The sequence below is a fragment of the Zootoca vivipara genome, chromosome 11 (assembly GCF_963506605.1).
Source record: "Zootoca vivipara chromosome 11, rZooViv1.1, whole genome shotgun sequence".
Lineage (NCBI taxonomy): Eukaryota > Metazoa > Chordata > Lepidosauria > Squamata > Lacertidae > Zootoca > Zootoca vivipara.
Window position 1 is genome coordinate 24,667,619 of NC_083286.1, and position 20,787 is coordinate 24,688,405.

The 20,787-nt window shown below is 44.1% G+C and overlaps 1 protein-coding gene across 1 annotated transcript in view; it reads left to right on the top strand.

Annotated features, from left to right (window-relative positions):
* Positions 1-16,186, top strand: part of LOC118076873 (uncharacterized) — a 44,614-nt gene extending 28,428 nt beyond the window's left edge. Inside the window, exons 8-12 of the mRNA XM_035100030.2 lie at positions 8,346-8,503; positions 9,518-9,560; positions 13,173-13,359; positions 13,998-14,133; positions 15,748-16,186. Coding sequence (XP_034955921.2) covers positions 8,346-8,503; positions 9,518-9,560; positions 13,173-13,359; positions 13,998-14,133; positions 15,748-15,847 — 624 coding nt within the window. The 3' untranslated portion in view covers positions 15,848-16,186. The remainder of the gene's footprint in view (positions 1-8,345; positions 8,504-9,517; positions 9,561-13,172; positions 13,360-13,997; positions 14,134-15,747) is intronic.
* The last annotated feature ends 4,601 nt before the right edge of the window (positions 16,187-20,787 follow it).

The window sequence follows — 20,787 nt, forward strand, 5'->3', positions numbered from 1 at the left end:
TTGTTTAAACAGGAGTGTTCCCATATGCAAATCCCCTCCCTTAAAAAAAAAAACAAAGCTCGTCACCTCTCTGTGCTATTCTGATTCCAGTGTCACACAGTATGAGAAAGGAAGAGCAGCAAATAGTCGCGTTGCTCAAAACGGTATAAGATTTCTCGCCGGCTTACCGGCAGACATTTCCTCCCAAAGGTTGTTGTTTAGTCGTGTCCGACTCTTCGTGACCCCATGGACTCCTGTCTTGCACTGCCTCCCGCAGTTTGGTCAAACTCATGTTGGTAGCTTCGAGAACACTGTCCAACCATCTCGTCCTCTGTTGTCCCCTTCTCCTAGTGCCCTCAATCTTTCCCAACATCAGGGTCTTTTCCAGGGAGTCTTCTCTTCTCATCAGGTGGCCAAAGTATTGGAGCCTCAGCTTCAGGATCTGTCCTTCCAGTGAGCACTCAGGGCTGATTTCCTTCAGAATGGATAGGTTTGATCTTCTTGCAGTCCATGGGACTCTCAAGAGTCTCCTCCAGCACCATAATTCAAAAGCATCAATTCCTCGGTGATCAGCCTTCTTTATGGTCCAGCTCTCACTTCCATACATCACTACTGGGGAAACCATAGCTTTAACTATACGGACCTTTGTCAGCAGATGTCTCTGCTTTTTAAGATTCTGTCTAGGTTTGTCATTGCTTCTCTCCGAAAGGTAGGTACATAAAACTCTATTTTAGAACCACACCCTGCATTACAGTAGGTGCACAAGCTCAGTGCCTTCAGGAAGCCCCAAGGCAAAGAGCTTTTGCAACTGCATAGCAAAGGACAGCAAGAAAGAGAGGGAAAGACTGTGTACTTTCTCACCACAGCAGTGGGTCACTCAGACAATCTAGGTCAACAGTACCTAGTCTTATAAACTATTAATAGATGGCTTAGCCTGATTATCACCAGAGGGCGTTGGTTATCTGAAGATGTGTACTGCCTGGGCTATCTTATTATCTCAGTCTATTCTTCTCTAAGCCAGGTAAACCTAATCCTGCAAGTGTGGGTTGTGTATACACAAGCAAGCTTCCCTTCTGTACATACACGTACGCCACTTGCCAGATCGAGTACCACATGTCCAACTGGCTACTACATACATGGCTCCCCTGGCCGGATGCCAGGGGAATTATTCTATTTTGGGGATCTTGCATTCCACACCAAGTAGATGTTGCCAGCCTTGGAAGAAGAAAAGGAATCAAGGCTTGGAGAGGAATTGGACCCAACCCCTAAACTAATAATTGGTTGTGTAAGAGCTGAGAGCTTCCTAAGTAGCAGTTGTAAAGGAGTTGGCCAGTTTGAGCAACTAGCCATCCATAGGCATAATAATAATAATAATAATAATAATAATAATAATAATAATAAATTTTCAGAAAGCATCCAGCACAACCTGTACTCTTAGCAATCTCTCTTGCCTGGAAACCGCCAGCCCATTTCAGACATAATGCTAAACCATAGTTTATGCTTAGTTGTGAGAAAATATAACAGTGAACCTTTCCTTATATTATTGCCTTCCTCCTCCCCTTCTTCTATCCTTCACATGCTTAGAAGGAGGGCAGGAGCAGGACAAGGCTCTCCCTCCTGTGCTCTCCATCAGTTGGTATTCAGATGAATACTGACACTGAAGGTAATACCGTGTTTCTCCTAAAATAAGACGTGCCTCTAAAATAAGCCATGGCACGATTTTCGAAAAAGAAAAAAAGACATCCCCCCAAAATAAGACGTGTTGGGGTATTGTCTCTCCCGGGTCCCGCTGGGTCTCGCTGAGTCGCTCCGCAGCGCTTTGCCCCACAGCGAGCCCTTCAAGGCGCCGCCGCTGGCCACCAGGTGCTGCTGCGGATGCGACGTCGGCTCCTCCTTCCGCCGGCCACCGCTCATTATCCTCTTCCGCCGCCGCCTCCCTCCCTCCCCGCCGGGCCGCTGCTCGGTCGGGGCTCGAGCGGGAGCCGGCAAAGACAGGCGCGCCGCCGCCGCCTCCCTCCCTCCTCGCCGGGCCGCTGCTGGGTCGGGGCTCGAGCGGGAGCCGGCAAAGACAGACAATGAGCGGCGGCCAGCGGAAGGAGGAGCCGACGTCGCATCCGCAGCAGCACCTGGTGGCCAACGGCGGTGGTGGCGGTGGCGGCGCCTTGAAGGGCTCGCTGTGGGGCAAAGCGCTGCGGAGCGTTCCGCCTGGGAGGACGTCGGCTGCGGCAGCGGCGAGCCGAGCCTCCCAGGGTAGTAGCTTAAAAAAAAAAAGACATCCCCTGAAAATAAGCCATGTTGTGTTTTTTGGGCAGAAAAATAAATATAAGACGTGTCTTATTTTAGGAGAAACACGGTAGCCATTGTGACTATATGTCCTTACAGAATCATTGAATCAAAGATCTGTACAGTTGGAAGGCATCATGAAGTCTCATCTAGTCCAACCCCCTGCAATGCAGATATCATTTGCCCAGTGTGGGGCTCAAACCAATGGCCCTGAAATTGGTCTCCTGCTCTACCAACTGAGCTAAAGTTGGACTATAAAAATATTTTGGGGTATTAATTTTCCCATACACATTTCACCTGTTGTTGCCTCCACCCCCCTATGATTGAACCAAATAATGGTTGCAAGGTGAAAAGAGAGGGAGAAAAAAATATTTAAAATTATCTTAATTTCCAACATTGCATCCGGAGCCCAGTTTATATAAAATACGTTTTCAGCTCCCTGGGTCTGGGCCTTTCACATTGTCTCACTCCCTGATGGAACATCCAAGCCCATCTTCTTTCAAGCCCACGTATTCACTGCTAAGTCTAAGTGGTTTATATAAAAGGCTTAACTATAAATAGATTTAGGTCTGAGCTATTCCTCCTAGAGGTACAATGTGCATTTGCTCTTCATTCTAACCGAGAGCTTTATCCTCCACAGGCAGAAAGTCGTCCCATTCTTTATAACCAGCCTGCAATCTGATTCCATTTGCAGAGCCTCTGTGAGGCCCATTGTGAGTGGATCGGTTTGCTAATTAAACACTATGGTTTTATCTAGGCTCTAATTCCACAAAAGCTTATGTCACAATAAATCTGTTGGTCTTTCAAGGTGCTGTGGCATGCTTTATGTTTCCTCTTATTAGTCACTGATTAATTTTCTTTGGAGATGGAAAGAGCAATCTACAGTTTGCCAGGGAATTGCACGACCCTAGATTGGAGTTCCACTTCTGTTTCCAGCACAAAGTGGACTACCCAGGCTAGGCCCCTGTGGGCTGGAAGCTCACTACATTGTGAGCCACTGTATTGAAGAAATGGTTTGGGTATCACAAAGGAGTGGGGAGGGTAAAGGTAAAGGTAAAGGACCCCTGGATGGTTAACTCCAGTCAAAGGCTGGAGGCCAAGGGAGCTGGCGTCTCACTTTCAGGCCAAGGGAGCTGGCGTTTGTCCACAGACAGCTTTCTGGGTCATGTGGCCAGCATGACCAAACCGCTTCTGGCGCAACAGAACGCTATGACGGAAGCCAGAGCACACGGAAACACCATTTACCTTCCCGCCCCAGTGGTACCTATTTATCTACTTGCACTAGTGCTTTCGAACTGCTAGGTTGGCAGGAGCTGGAACAGAGCAACAGGAGCTCACTCCGTTGCGAGGATTCAAACCGCTGACCTTCCGATTGGCAAGTCCAAGAGGCTCAGTGGTTTAGACCACAGCGCCACCCATGTCTCGTGTGGGGAGTGTAGAAGCAATGTGACTCACACCCTCCCGAGACACACCCCTCACCAACCCTGCCTTGCACTGTGCTTGAGTTTCTTTGCCCTGAACTCTAATAATGGCTCTGGTTGGAGGATAGAAGGGGAAGTGTGGCTGTGGACTCAGGTGAATTTTGTCTCTGGACATGCCCACCATTGACATTTAGCCCTCCGGGATGCTACCCAGAAGGGAATGTGACTCTCAGGCTGAAAAAAGTTCCCCCATCCCTCATCTATAGCAGAGGCACCGCCTTGGGCCGAAGATTGTGGGGGGCTCAGTGGCCCGGTGTGCATGTGGTGGTGAAAGGAGGCGCATCATTGGTAGGAGGCCTTGCCCAGTGCCGTGCAACTTCAATGTCCCCGGCTCCTCTTCCCTCATGCTCAGGAGGAGCCTGCCTTTGATGCTTTGCCATGCTCAGCTTGGCTAAGGAATATTGAGGAGGCGTCCCCTAGAGTTGGCACACCTGATCTATAGGAAGCTGTTTGGAGTGATCATTAGGAGATTCACAGCATGGTGTCATCAGTGTGCTGATGATACCTAGCTCTGGTTCTCTGTTACAGCTGAATTGGGTATGGGGGGGGGGAGTCCTAAGCTGGTGCCTAAACACGGTGGTGGGCTAGATGACAGCCAATAAGCCCAATCCTTAGATGGAAGCTCTGTGGGCGAGTGATTCCTGGGTGTACGTGCCTCTTCTGGACTGGGTTGCAATCTCTCTGAAGGAATAGATGCACAGTCTAAGGGTGCTCCTTGATCCATCTTTGTCCATGGTGACCTCAGTGGCTAAGAGTCCCATAGCATTGGCTTCTATATACCATTATAGCTTCAGGGAATCATTCATTGGTAACCTTGGGATTGGACTATTGTAACGTGGCACCCTACAACTCCCATCATTCCTGACCAGGCTGCCCATCTATGGTCCAAACAGTGTTAGTGATTCTGCATACAAAATGTGGCAGTGGATCTTATTTGAGATTAATTATGCCACACTAAAAAAGATCTGACCTTGTTTATGTAGTCTTAGACAAGCAGCAAAATGCTTATGCTTCTCTCTAATGGCTCATTTGCATTTCTGAATATTTTGCAACTGTGTATGGACTTCTTTTCTAGTAGCACAGCCGGACTGGGGGAGGCCTGGAATGGATCTGCATTTCTGCTTTTTCTCTGGCCAGATTCCTCCACCTCTGCCATCACCACCACCATAATATATGCAGAGTTTGCAACAGATGGTGGATAAGAGCAGACAATATACCGTAATATTGTAATGACTCAGATATGAGAAATCATCATGTCTCAAGTAAAGCAGACCTTGTGCTTTTATTTTATTTTTACAGAGCACAGTCCTATTTGGTGAGCTGTCCTGTCCAATATTAGGAATCATCAAAGGGCAGCTTGTACAGCAGACTAACAGAGTCTGTGACTGCATAGCACCTGGTCATAGTCTTTGTTGGCATGCTGCGGTATAGATTTAATTACAGTTATTATTTCTACATTTATATCTATAGATATAAATTAGCATATGCTTCTTTTTTGCAGATCAGTACCATATTTTATTGTGTATTTGTGATGCAATTCCTTATTTTTTGCAATAGAAGCCCTTCACTGAAATTTAGGGAGGGCCTGCTTTGACAAAAATTGTTTGCTCTTATGATCAACAATCTGGTGTGAAAAGCAGGTTGTGCCGAGACTGTTCCTGTTTCAGATGGTAAGATTGTCAGTGATGCTTCACAAGAGAAGCAAGAAAAAATGGGGTTCCGGTTTCCGCCGGCAGGAATGGCGGACCTGTTTTCCACCCCTCTGACCTTCGTAAGGAATTTGGCGGTTGCTAGGGGAGTAAATGGCAACCCCCTACCCTCTCCGGGGGTTACGGAGAGGGGCCGCTGGCCCGCGATGCCCCCAGACCCACTCCGACTGTTTATGGAGTGGGGGGAGCTTGGGCTGAAAAGCACTTACGAGGGCCAGGACTCCCGGACGCTAATCTGCATGGCGGGGATTTCCATGGTTAAAGAAGATAATTAGGCTTAAATCTATGGACATACTTCAGAAGGAGGGGAAGAAGCGCTGTTTACTGCTGAGAAATTTATGCTGCTGAGGGAGAGGAGTCAAAGGCTGTATACCATCTGGAAGAAGGATTGATGGGGACGGAGCGATAAGGGAATTGAGTTTTTTTTTTGTTTTTCTTCATATGAGTTACTTCGTACCTTCCCAGACGCGATGTCCTGGCTTGTTTGGAGTGAAAGAGAAGCAAAAGACTGTGTGAGTTGAACTTTATAAACTGTTGTTATTGAGCATATTTTTTAAAGATGTGGAGTTGCCGATGAGAAAAGCCCCCCCCCCCTAGTCGGACGGAAGGAGTCCTGGACGCGTTCGGAGGATTTATGAGCTGTGACGCACTTTGAATTGGAGCAGCGACCTGAAGCTAAGTTCAGCTATAGGGCAAGGAGATCCATTAATTTACCAAGAGTTTATGGTTTGATGTTTGGGTCTTCTGCCTGGAAAAGCTGTAAATTTTATAAAGATCGTTAATCTTCGTGGCTATGAGAGAAAACGAAAGTGATTTGAGCTTTTTAAGATGGCGCTGTTTCGACGCAACAGGGAGCTCCAGACTAAGAAGATTTATGGGGAGGCTGGACTGATTAACCCACACAGGAGAAAGAACATTTGTGAAACCTTGTTTGATATTTATCTCAGCAGCTGGGAAACAATCGGTTGAAAGTGGAAAACATCTATGTGACTGTAAGGGGAAGATCTGGATTATTATGAACTTGGAGGACGATTTGAACTTTAGAAAAAAGACGGCAGTGGACGGTTGCGAGGAATCCCCAATTTCTTGAAGCATGGGAACCCAAATAAAAAATTCTTTAGACGATTTGGCATAACATTCGGTTTGATTGATATATATATGTGTATAATTTGAAATAATGAATGTGATATAATTGGTTTTAATTGGAAAATTAATAAAAATATATTTAAAAAAAGAGAGAGAAGCAAGAAAAAATGAGTGTAGTAAGAAAATAGCCCAGTAAATGCAGGGTTGAAACTGAGTCAAAGAGGTCTGGGGTGTAAGTTGGACGGACTCATTGTGTAGGTTTGGCGAGCTATTTCCTTTCATCAGCCTGTTCCACCGGTTTGGTTCAGGTATAGCACAAAACCATGGTTTGCTTGAACCTAAGATTGCCCACAAACTGTGGTTGACAAATATCGATTTAGAATTGCAATTGGAACCTGGTTTGAAAAACCACCATTTTACAAGCTGATCTGCACACCACTCTTTGCTGTTGTGCCTGAATTCGAGCACCATTGACCAACCACAGTTAAAGTCATTGCTGCACCGCAAGAGGCTGCTGTGCCTAGGAGATGGAAGTGAACTTATGATGCCGAGCCTTGAGCAAATGAGAAACAAAGCCGACAAGTAGCTTAAGATTGTTTGCCTGCTGTGCACATGGAAGCTAAAACCATGGAGTAGTAGGTTCTTTAGTATGCTTAGCGCAAGCCATGCGTTCCATTTGCATTACATCTGAACTCATCCATTCTCTTTAGGGAGTGATGTAAACTGGTGTTGGCAGTCAGCACAAAGGTTAGGGCACACAGCATAGCCATTGGGAAATTCTGGGAGTGAGGTTGCGTCAGGAAACAAAATGCATAGTTCATCAAGGGAGGAGCTTAATAGATCACACTTGCAAAGGAAAGTTTATGACCCAGTTTTCACAGCAATTGCTATTTAAGTATATTAGGCATGTAGTCCTAATATATGCTCTGAGAAGAGTCCTCTCAGAGTTAAAAGCAGAAGAGCACAAAGATAGTCTTTCCTTTTGCTGCAGGGTTTTACTTTTTCTGAAATATTGAAGTTGGTGAGAATGAAAACCACAGCTGCTGGAAATTTAGAGTAGCCTGCCCAATAGGAAGTGCTAGAGGGTTGGTTCACTGCAAGCAAAGGGCTGGCCTAAGACATTTTGCTGCCTGGGGCAAAGGACCAGATGGTGCGGTCCATGTACAGAAGCCAACTGGACTGGAGGGTGAATCGTACATCGGCAGGACAGTGTCCTTCGCCACACTCGAAGGCAGTAAGCTAGCTTGGGAGAAGCTCTGTCCTCCAACACTTTGTTGCCACTGCCCCTCTTCCCCTACTATCTGCCACCTGAGGCAGCTACCGCACTGTGCCTAATGACAGGGCCAACTCTGTGAAAGCATAAAATGATTCCCCTAAAAACCCTGGAACTAAGTCCAGCATCACAGGAAAAGAACAGGACTAGAATGTCAACCACTTGTAAAATATATCCAAAGCATGCAAGCATTTTCTCTTCTTTTTCTCACATTCAGGGGAGGTTAATGTATATGTTTCCTTCTAAGTAGAGCAAAAGGGATTTGGACAGCTGCGGTGAATCTCCTTGACTTTAAATAGAAGGCATGATGATCCTCAGGGTTCCTTCCAACTCTACAATTCTATGATTCTATGGAATTAGCGTCTTTTAGTGCAATCCCATAGTAACTGGCTTTACTATGCAATCTTTGCTTTTTAGATGAGAAGCAATTTGTGGAATTAAAGGGGATGTTTAGCAAAAACACCACCACCACCATGTCTGTTAAGCCCCCCATGGCTTTTCTCAGAATCTTTTCTTTTCTTGTCTTCATTACAGGATGAAGGAAAGTGCAGACCATTAGAAGTCACAAAGTTAGAAGGTGCTGAAATTGGTGTGGACAGTAGCCTGGGCAAACCCTTTGTATTTAAGTGCATTCCTCAGACTGGAAACAGGATTTTTTACTTCTGTGCCACATCAAACCAAGAGATGAAGAGGTACATAATCCACTCGCTAGATTCCTTTCTATGTTTTCTTTCTTCCCAGTTCTGCAAAATGGATTTGCTTATTAAGGTCAATTGCATAAGCAGCAGGCAGTCTCTTACTACAGGAGAGAAAACATTTGCACTGACCCCTCCCCATCAGCATTCTGTTAGTAACTTGCATAATATGTTATTTTATTTTGCGTTGCTCTGGGTTTTTTTGTTTTTGTTTTGTTCTTTAGCATAATCATATAAGAAAAGCTCTCCTGGAAAGGACCAGACCAAAGGCCTCTCTGATCCAGCATTTTTCATTTATTTATTGCATTTATATCCAACCTTTCCTCCATGGGGCTTGAGCTGATGTACATTTCATCCTCACAACAATTCTCTGAGCTAGAGGTTAGGCTGAGAGTGAGCGGCTTGCCCGAGGTCACCCAGCGGCCTTCATGGCCAAGTGAAGATTAGAACCCCCGGTCTCCCAGGTCCTAGTCCAACACTCTAACCACTTCACCACACTGGCTCCCTCCTTGTTTCCAACCAGTTTCCTGTGGGAAATCCGCAAGCAGGGTATGAGGTCAACAGTCTTCACTCACTGTCATTCCCCAGCAACTGTATTCAGCCTGCTTTCAAGATTTCCATTTGCGCATTCTCTGCATATTCTATACGTACATAATTCCTTCTACTAGGAGACACCAATACTGTTTTAGATATTGGTGGCTATGTGCATATTTGTCCTCCGATAGCAGAGGAAAAGAAGTATGGCAATGGTGGAGATGAGGAACATTTGCAAAATGTTTCTTCATACCACTATGAGGAATGCTGCGAGGATGATAGCACCTGTTTTTGTGAGGTACAGACTCCTGCATGTGTTTGAAATTGGCCCTGCCAATTATTTCATCATACAAGCCTGTGTAAGTGAGCAGCTATCTACCATTTTTCCCCAAAGGGCCAAAAGGCCCCCATGCAGGATGCTGCACTATTCCTGTCAAGCAAGCCTATTATCATCTATCTTTTTTTTCCCCTCCATAGGTGGCTGGAGGCCATGGAGAAAGCTGTGCATCCCGTTCATCAGGTAACCTTGCCAGAGCCTTTGTTTCTGTTTGTGCACGTCCATTTCTAATTTACAGACTTTACATGCTGAGGGTGACCTTAACTTGTGCATAGACCAGGCATCCCCAAACTGTGGCCCTCCAGATGTTTTGGCCTACAACTCCCATAATCCCTAGCTAACAGGACCAGTGGTTGGGGAAGATGGGAACTGTAGTCCAAAACATCTGGAGGGCCGAAGTTTGGGGGTGCCTGGCATAGACTCACCAAAGTCTATGAGAGAGTACTTGACAAGGGATTAAGTTCCCCTTCTGGTCTTTCTCACATATGCCAATCCTTGGGCACATGCTGAGTGAGTACTTTATCTTCATGGGCCTCAGCTCTTGGCAAAGTCGTTCATGGGGCAGGCAGAACCAACTTCAAGTGTTCTGCATGTTATTTGCAAACCAACAGGTGAGCTGCTTTGTGAAGCTGCCCTGCACTCTGCGATCTCTCTGTATTTGTTCTTTGTTAGCCATAGCAACAGCTTTGCTAAGCCATTCTTGAAAACAGAAACATTAACTCTGGTAGGGTATCCAGACTTGCAACGCCAAGCAACCCTTAACAAACTAAAGGCCCAGAATTCCTCAACAGAAAGAATATGCTTAAGAAGATCTAAATCAGGGACAAGGAACCTCTCCAGCCTTCCAGATGCAATCCCCATCAACCCTAACCATGATGGTTCAACATCATCTGAAGGGCTACCCTGGTCTAAATGCTGCCAAAAATACTACATATATACAAGAATATTAAAGCAGTCAGAACTATGCAGGATGTAAAAATAAGTCAAGCATTGCTAAGAGCAGGGGTGAGAGGTTTATTTGGATAATATGGTTTTAGACCATTTCAGCCCTTTAGCAATTTTCTACTGCTTGGGAAACCCATTATTTTTATAGATTACTACTTCGCTGCTACGCTCTGGTTAAGACATCGTTTTGTTTTCTTTTTCATTTCATTTCACATGAACAGATGCAAATACAACCACATAACAGGTCTCATTAGTAATTTTTGCTTACAGTTTAAGGTTTCTCCCTTTAAAAAAAAAATGTAACGGACTAAGCGAATGCTAAAATACAATCCTCTTTAGCCTGACAAGCCACCCAGAGGGTTGTTTTTTTTTATTAAAAAAAGGCAAAATAACAAGAACTCCCATTTGCAATGGACAGTGGTTCTCTTTATTGCAAACTGAAACATTGGTGCTATGTCATCCTAATGAGACTGAGAGTAAAGCATCTATTCCGCACATGTGCTTAGCATCCTTTCATCCCTCTCTTTGCACTTTGCCGCCGTACATCCCAGAAGGTTCACCTTTAAGGCATGGCGGGGCATGCACTTAACAGTATTTCCTGAAGTTAGCTCATCTCCTCCTCTGCAGGCTCATCAAGGCTCCAGAGGAAATAATGCAATTTAAAGGGAAATAGATCATCAACATTGTATGGCTTCTCTCCAAGGACTTCAAATGAGCAAAGACATAGGTTGCTAGCTATACTGCTTACCAGTTTTGCTGATAAACAAGCACATTTGCTTTAGTTTAGACCACCGAGGCGCAACTCTTGAGCTTCCATCCGATGTGAAAATGAGGAGAAATGACCTGGTTTGCAGCTTGATCCTTTTCACATAGCCACGCGTTTGTTTGTACACGAGACCGTGGCAACCTGATTTAATTCTCAAGAGTTTTGTTACCATTTTTAGCCCTGTTCTCCATAACTAGCCATGGATATATGCACACCCTCCATTCCAGGTAGCAGCAGGGGAATCTTTGAAAGATGTCGAGAGATAAACAATCGCAATAGATCAAGTGATGGCCTTCATTCAAGCTGTTCTCTAAGTTGTACAACCTTCCAATTTCATATAAATGTCAGTAGGAACTGTTGTACAGCATCCTCTGCTGTGTGAGCAGACTTCCACTCATGCAAAGGACTTTACTTCTCCTGCTGCTCCTTTTCCTTGCAAACTCTCAGCCCTCTGGAGCAGATTTCAGGTGTGAAGCAGATGAAAGGAGGAAGAAGTGCAAGCAGAAGGTCATTCTGCTGGTTGATGGGCACCAGTTGGATTTTGTCTTCTGTTTTTCTAAGAATCTTTGGAATCGTTTGTTAGCACACTCTGCTTCAGACAATGTTTAAGCAACTAGTGAGCTATTTAATTTACTATATGGACTGAGTAGATTTTATTAGCCTCAGGAACAAGTACCTCTAGCAAAGCAGTTATCTGAGTAGCCCCATCACAGACAAGAACCACCACTTAATGTAATGCTGCCAGGGCCGGCTCTAGTCCTGCCCCCGGTGGCACGGGGCGCCAGGCCACAGGGGTGCCGCTGTGCCCGCTGAGAGGCGTGGCTGAGGCTGCCCCAGGCGCGCCTCTGCTGTTCAGCGGCTTCAGGCCGCTCTCTGGAGGCGCGCAGGCCTGGGGCCGCCTCCGCCGCGCGCAGGGGTGTCGCAACAGGGGGCGGGCAGCGCCCCCTGGCCCAGGGCTGGCCCTAAGGCAGGCTGGGTGGCGCAGTGCAGCTGCGCCTGGGGCTGCCGCGCTGGGAAGCAGGGGCGGGGGGCGCCGGAGGGATCCGTCGCACCACGGCGCTGGCCATGCTTAAGACGGCCCTGAATGCTGCTCAACCCTAACTAGAGATGTTTGTAGTTATATGCTGAGTTGTGTTTTGTACTCATGGCAAGGCATTCTGATAAGACTTCATTAGGGAGAACTCAAGAGTTTTGTGGTAACTTCAAGACAAAAAAACTCATTAAAGGCTAATCTTCCACAGACTAGGGCAGGGGTGGGGCCTATGTGGCCCTCCAGTTGTGGCAGGACTACAGCTACCATCTTTCCTGTCCATTAGACATGTTGGCTGGGGCTCATGGGATCTGGAGTCCCACAACATCTGGACTGCTTACAGGCTCCCCATCTCTGAATTGGAGTCTGTTCCATCAGGTGCAGCATATGCAATATGTGATCATGTATTTGTTTGTGCCACAAGATACTTAATATGTTTTGCTACAGACAACTAACATGGCCATTCCATCTAGAAGCTAACTTCAAAGCAAGCTTCAAGCTTTGCAGACGCTAACATATGAAAACAGCTTCTGATGTTAGATTCCAACTGCATGCCTTCCAGACCCATATATTAAGACGGATGTCAGATGAATGTCAGTGTAATTAAAGAATGGGTTCATTTCACCGCTTCAAGCATGCATTCTTTATTCTCATCCCCACCAGATGTATTTGGCCAGATACGTTGCTTAGCAAATCGTCATTTGATATATCACATGCTACATTTGAAGGCATGAGACTTGAGAAATGTGCTGATTAGCGTGATATCCAAAATCACCGTGAAGCTAATAACCGAAATGAGAAGTGAGCATTAAAATGGGCACAGTATGGATTTATATAATGCCGACAGCAGGAAATCAGAATTTAACAGGCCAGAGTATGCACCTTATGAATTGTTGAGAGATCTGTCCATTTCACAATATAGACTGGGCAAATTATAAGCTACCATCTTAACTTTCTAAATTCTTGCAGCTTTAAATATGCTTGGATAAGTTTGTGTGCATTGAGCTCATTTACCAACAGTAAAAGTGATCTCTTTACTAACTCCAATGTGCAGAACCACGTCTGGGTAGATGTCACGATGCACAACACAAGCCTTCCACCACTTGCCATCAAAAACCCGGAGTGCCTGGGACTTCTTCACCAATTGGACAAGAGCAAGGACATGTGGGTTCAACACTACTGCATTCTGAAAGATGGCTGCTTGTATTTTTATCCCAGCATACGCTCTACACATGCCCTTGGTAGGTGATCACCTTTCCTCCTCCTCCTCCTTTTTTGAAACCAAGTAGGGTTTTTTCCTATACATAATACAAAAATGCCAACAATGTAAAACAGGAAGCTTCAGTGTGGTGTAACAGTTAGAGTGTTGGACTATGACCTGGGAGACGGGGTTCAAATCTCCTCTCAGCCATGAAATCGATGAGGTGACCTATGCTTTGCTAGGTCTACTTTCAGTATTTCTTTATTACATTGTTGGAGCAGGCCTGCTGTATTGCTTTAGCCTGCCATTCCAGGGGTCCTGATTCTTACAGTGACTTTTCAAGATACACTTTATTTTGTTGTGACACTGTGCATCCTCTGCAACACACAGAAATATTTGAGAAAATGTCAATAAACAGCTGGCGGGCAGAGATAGAGTTCTTGGGAGTCAGTCAATGAGGTGTTGTGGACCTGATATGATCTGGAGACTTGCTCAGGAAAAGCACCCGATCTGTTAGGTTTATGAACACAGGAACCTATGACCCATTTAGCCTCATACTGGTAGTGATTTCCTCTGGGTCCTGGGATCCTTTTTTTTTTTTTGCTGGAGATTCTGGGGCCATCTGTGTGCATAGTGTGTCCTCCACCTTTTGCCTATTGTCCCTCTTTCTTTTTCTAGGTGGGATTTACCTGCAGGGATACACTGTGAGTGAACAGGCCCTTGGTTCCAGGAGGTCCGTGATAGAAGTGAAGCCACCTTCGGAGGAGTTTAAAACCTTCTACTTGTGTGCAGAAAGCGTGACCGAAAACAAACGGTAGATGATGATCTCCTCTTTCCTCTGAAATTGTTTCTCTAGCCCATTTCTGCCTGCCTTTTCATCACCTTTCCGTAGTTGTAGGCAATGAGTGAAGTAGAGAGTTTTGAGGCTTCTGAGTCATTGTCTGGGCGGTTGACTACCTTTAAGTAGAACTGAAGTTTTCTATGAACAATTATAGTTCAAATAGGGACAATTTTACTGTTTCTTTTAAAGATTCATTGAATGAGAGGTTCAATGGGAAAGCTTGATGGGAAGGAAACTCAAACACCTATGGAATAAGAAAAAATGAAAATAAGTACAACTGACACATTAAGGACATCTTTATTTTGGCATTCATAAAATGCACACACGGGTGGGGATGTAAACAATGGCATTGAAAAGGCTATGAAATGCATTGTGTTATTTCTGTACAAAGCTCACATATATACAAGATATAAACAGAACAACAAAAACGGAATTTAATAGCATCTTTCTACCTTTGCTATGTTAATTTATCACTTCTAGTGGAAGAGAAACTTGAGTCCTAAACCAATACAATCAAATCTGCTGATAAATTCTAATTCCACCCTTTCACAAGAGAGTCTTCCTTTAACGTTGTGTGTGTGTGTTGGAGGATAGTAACTTTAAGCCCACATAAGAGAGTAAAAGGAAATGAGTTGTGCCTTCTTAAATTCTTAAAATCCTAATGAGACATCCATAGATATTCAAGAGTACCCATACAAGACTATTTCATCACAGTAACTGAGGAAACAGAGCCACTGTGAAAGTGATCTATGCCAAGGGGAATGGTCCTTCAAACTTTTGATGCATCACATATAGGGAAGTTAGAATGTATCATTTCCCATTCCCTCCTGTATTCATCACATACAGTATGGTTTCTATTCTACAAGAGTTTGTCTTCCACCAGAAACCTTTTCAATGAACTGAAGAGGAGAATAATGTAATGAGAATGTAATTTATATGGCAAAATTATGCAACTGACATAATTTACACAATTAATTGTGTAAAGTGCATTGTCATTACGCTATTCCACCCTGTACATGAAATGAACATTGGCAACTTCTGCTTCCATTACTGTTTTCCTCGGAATTTCCCACATCCTTAATCACAGACTCACAGAAAGAGCAGGGCTTATCCTGTCTTGACTTAAGCCACATTTTGTATATTAATTTCCAGGCCTTGGTACAATGCAGACAATCCAGTTATCTATCACATGTCAAAACATTCAAACCACATTCTGCCTTTGGCTGGCCATAGGGAAATATCTCAGTCAGTTAGTTATCCATTTTATTCTGAATCCCACAATGCTTTCCATGGCTGGCTTAAAACTAGATCAAAGAATAAGGATTTGTAGGAGGCAATGTAGGAACCCCCCCCCCCAAAAAAAACCATAACTGTTGTGTTGAAAACTAGGGCTACCGTCCATTCCCCCTAAATAATTCTTTTTACAAAAACTTTGCCACGCTTCCAGTCCCTGCTACTTTTGGCAGCGCACTTGCTGTGATATGATTGTTCATCTGCCATATTGATGCAAGCTCAAGCAGTCTTTAGCTTACAGTTATCCAAACACCACTCATTTAGTGACCAGCTCTGCCTATTCCTTTCTTGCAGATGGATCACGGCACTTGGAGCCTCAGTCAGTAAGTGGTTGCCATTAAACCAGGCCATTCAGGACTTCATGAACCGACCACTGGAGGAGACCAAGATGTGAAGGGGAATCTAATAAATTGTTACCTCGGGTTAAGAATTTAATTCGTTCTGGAGGTCTGTTCTTAACCTGAAACTGTTCTTAACCTGAGGTACCACTTTAGCTAACGGGGCCTCCCGCTGCTGCCGCACTGCCATGCAATTTCTGTTCTCATCCTGAAGCAAAGTTCTTAACCTGAGGTACTATTTCTGAGTTAGTGGAGTCTGTAACCTGAAGCGTCTGTAACCTGAGGTACCACTGTACAGTCTTCTGTGCTGCATAGCTGCCAAGTTTTCCCTTTTCTCGCGAGGAAGCCTATTCAGCATAAGGCAAAATCCCTTAAAAAAAAGGGATAACTTGGCAGCTATGCTGTGCTGGGCTCCAGAACAAATGTGTACCTGCTACCAGCAAATGCCATTAACGAAAGATAATTCAGTAACATTTGATCATCACATCTCTCATAATTTACAAGCTGCACAATTTTGTAAGCAATTAGTAAATCTACAAAAAGCCCTTTGTGTGGATATTTCCGTTTGTTTTGTGTCATATTTTTTTACTGCATATACTACGCGGGAGGAGCTACAATTATATTCATGCAACATGTTGTTATGATCTTATTTTCGGTGTTGAAAACATCATTCTCTAAGGGTTGCCGGGGGGGTGCATGTTTGCTCCTGGGAGTTGTGGCCCTGTGCTTTTACAAACATTAAACTCAAATATCCCTGAATAATATTTTCCCCATTTCCTCTGGAGTTTCAAGCACATTTGCAAGCTAATACTAATTGACAACTGCAGTTATAAATAGCAGCATATAATTTGATGTGCAGACATTTCAGTTGACTTAATTATAGGTATCTATTGTCACTATAACACATTGATGATATTTTTCACAGCAGTGAATTGGTATTTTTCTCCCCAGATGTCCCTCTATGTTCTTGCCAAAATCATAAAGGCATTTACCAATGTAATTTTTTATGGGTTGGGGGGGCGGGGAGTTGTTTTTTTCAAAAGCCATTTCAGAAAGCTTTTAGTTTGTTTAAATCAAGCATATTTCTTTGGAAAGAATCATGATGTATGTATATATGGTGTTATCAATCATGGGTGTAATCATACAATGGTATGTCTTTACGGAAACTAGGCTATAAGGTTGCAGTCCTACACTCACATGGAAATATGCCCCACTGACATCAATAGAAGTGACTTCTAAGTAGACACATGTAGGATTGAACTGGAAATCTAAATAAGATTGAAGGCATAATGTTTATCAAACCAGACCAGAAATTTATGCTTGTGGTTTATCATGAAGCCCCTTTCCTGTCCCATATAGGAGAAAATGTGCACCTCCATTCTGCAGAAAGCAGAAGTTATTTTTACAGTGGTCTGAGTGACTACAGGTCCATTGTGAGTCAAGGAACTGCCACCCGCATAGGGTTAAATAAGACACAAAGACACATTATTTTATTTTAGGTTAATGGGCAAAATAAGGCCACAACTTTTACAGCGTGTGGCTGGTATTGGCTTAGGCATTGGATAGAACAAGCAATACATGACTCCACCCCGCTCAGCGGGGAGGTCATTCAAGGGTTAACAGCCAGTGGGAGGAGCTTGTTGATGCAAATACAACTGGAAGCTTCCCCAGACGTCACCGGGGGTCGTGCCATGGCCCTAGCCACCAGCAGGGCACCGGACAGGATCCACGACCGCCGGATCCCTTTAACAGGATACCCAAAAGAGGAGGGTTGGATGATTGCCACAACCTGTCCTCTGACACACAAGACATATGCATATTCCAATGCCTAACTGCCAATACCATAAAGTTGTGACGAATTGCTACGAGGTAGGCAAAAAAACCAAGAGGCTGGTGCCAGTTTGCCAAATGGATAAAAAATTCCTACCAGGCCCCTTGGGCAACCAAGGCAACCAACCGAAGTCCATAGCAAGGTCAAAGGCAAATAAAGATGACCTAAAGGGAGGGAGGGAGATCCGATGTAAACAGGTAGCCAACTGGGGACAGAGTGCTGCTGCGGCTGCTTGAGTGCCTAACCGCGCCCACCAGCCAGCCCCATTGGCTAGCTGAGGGCTTGGCGTGGCAGCAGAGGTAAGCTGAGGCAGAGGGGCCGAATACGCCGCCCTGCCGACACGGGAAAACGCCTCCCGCTCACAACCCCTCCCCTCTGTGAGGAGGAGAGGTCTTACGAATGTCAGCGTTTTGAGGCTGACTGCCTTTCAGTTGGCTGAAGGACACCAAATTTTATTTCTTCCGCTCTGTGTTTCAAAAAGTTCTATTTACCAGAATCTGGCCATTTTGCTGTCCCCCTCCCCAAAATTATGTCTAGCTTATTTCATCAACTGATTTTACACAGCTTTAAAGGACAGTAGTGGTGAGTTAGGCTTTCTCTTGAATCCTAAGCAACCAGCATTGCCAGATTCTTAGATGAAAATCCAGTTGCTTTGTAACCAGACTTCAATGGCATACCCACATATATGCCCATCTGCTGTGCTGGCATCGTGCCCCACTAGCAAGATAGAGTGCTAATTTTAAATAAATGGGGGGATTATAGGTTTTTATAAAGAGGGGAATGTGGGGAAATCATATTTCATATACACCGAAGGATGGCGATATTAAATTGTGGGCATTGCATAAAAGAGACTGTACAGTATTCATGGACACATCAGGAATTAAATATTATATTTCCCTGATTACAATGATGTCAGGTGTAGCTTGTTAAATGATGGCACAGACATTATTTGCTAATGGTTGCTTCCTGTAAGTTTTCTCTGCTAATTGATTAAGTTTCATTCTGTTGCATCAGCTGAGCAAACCTACAACAAACTGCTTTGCTGATTTTACTGTAGCTTTTTGGGGGGTGGTATTCTATTAGTATTGAGCAGCCATTGTACAGACCATTTAAAATTTCAAAACTTCCAGCTTTCATGCTTTAAAAATGATTTCACTAAGGACAGTGGGATCCCTGCATTTTGAAGATTTTTTAATGGTGTCAAATGACAAACCTGTACACTCTTACCTAGGAGTGTGTGTGTGTGTGTGTGTGTGTGTGTGTGTGTGTGTGTGTGTGTGTGTGTGCACTAAACCGACAGTCCATTGAACTCATTGGGAATTACTTCTGAGTAAACATAGAGAATCCTTAATGCCACATTGACACTAGTGTTTGTGTACACAATCTGTATGGGTTAAGAATGGTAAATGGGTGCAAACACACAAATCCATTCATTATGTGACTGATTGAACCACAGTAGAATATGCTAAGCAAATGTATGATAGCCAATAAGGAATCTGTTCATTTCAGTTTCTCATTTCCCCCATCAGTTCCACGGCATTCTGCATTTTTAAAAAATCCTCATGGAAACCCACCAGAATTTTAGTGTAACTTTCTCCTAAGAAATATGTATGCATATTTTACAATTTTGTATGCAGATTTTACAATTTCCCATACTATAATGCGTTTTGGGTAAGTTGTTTTTCACGAACGTATGCATTTTAATGCATGCTTCCCCCTAATACATGCATTCTGAACACTGTGATTGGAGACCTGCTTTGCAAAATCTGGAGAAGTGCAGAATTTGAAGGATCATTGTGTTGCGGCTCACCTTTTGGCTAGAGAAGTGTGAAGTAGGTCATTTCCCATTAAAATGGAAAGGAAATTAAATTTCTCCCCCATCCATATAGCCAGTTAAAATCTACCTACTTAGTTGTGAGATAGCATGTGACCAGTTTTTCACAACACATAATTCAGGATGTGAAGCAAATCATATCCTTCTCTCACCTTCTACATGAGATTGGCTGTAGTTTTTTTATTTAAAAAAAAACCGTGAAAGAGGAGAGACGCTAGTTTGGAGGTCAACATTCCTTTGTTAGGAAATGCCCTGCACTGTTGCCAGTAAATTGGCTGCTGCAGCAGGAGATAATCTGAACTGAGCAATTTGTCATCTGCTACTAAAATATGACATAAACATGTCCCAAGGTCTGTTACGTCAGGTCAGAGATCACAAACAAAACACACATGATTTCATTGTTTAGCGTTCCTGGGATTAATCTTTGCATTTATTTATATTGTAGGTGAAACACATTTCCCATGTGATAAACATGAAGAAATGTTTGAATTATATGTCATTTTCTCTGGATGGGAGACAATTCCTTCTTAATTGTTACCAAAGCCTAGAATATTTATTCTGAATAACTTCAGGTAGCAAACAGTCTGGCTGCGTTCAAGAATGGACTTGCTAACTGGGATTATCTTTGTTTCCAATGGTATATTAATTATTGTCTTAGGCCTTGATCCAAGTATGACTATTCACAAAAAGCACCGAAACCAACTATGGCAATACAGATGAAAACAACACAGAACAACCTAAAGAAGATGGATGCAAAGGCGTCCTGAGCTAAGATGAATGTGGCCAATTGCCATGGACTTTTGGCTCAGCTGATCCACTTACCCCTGGCACCCTGTATACATTTTAAGAGTACAGATTTCGTTAGAAACCGAGGAAGCTGTCTTAGACTTAAGTAAGCCATTGGCCCCTCAATCTCATCATGCTCTACACAGGCCAGTGATGGCTCTTTCCAAGCTATCAGACAGGAATTTCCTTCCGCCCTACCTAGAGATGGAACCTGGGAGTGTCTGTATGTAGAATTGTTATTATTAAAATTTGGATTCCAACCTTCATCTGCAGATCTCAGGGCTGTTCACAACATAAAACTACAATATAAAAACCACTAAATACACAGTGAAAATAATAACAACAAACCAATAATTCCCCCTCCCATAACACATTTAAAAGGATATTGGAGGTCAATCACCCCAAGGCCTGGTTGAAGAGGAACATTTTTTGCCAGGCACCTAAAGGTGTATAATGAAGGTGCCACCCGAACCTCCCTGGGGAGTGTGTTCTACAAATGGGGAGCCACTGCAGAAAAGGCCCATTCTTGTGCTGCCACCCTCCAG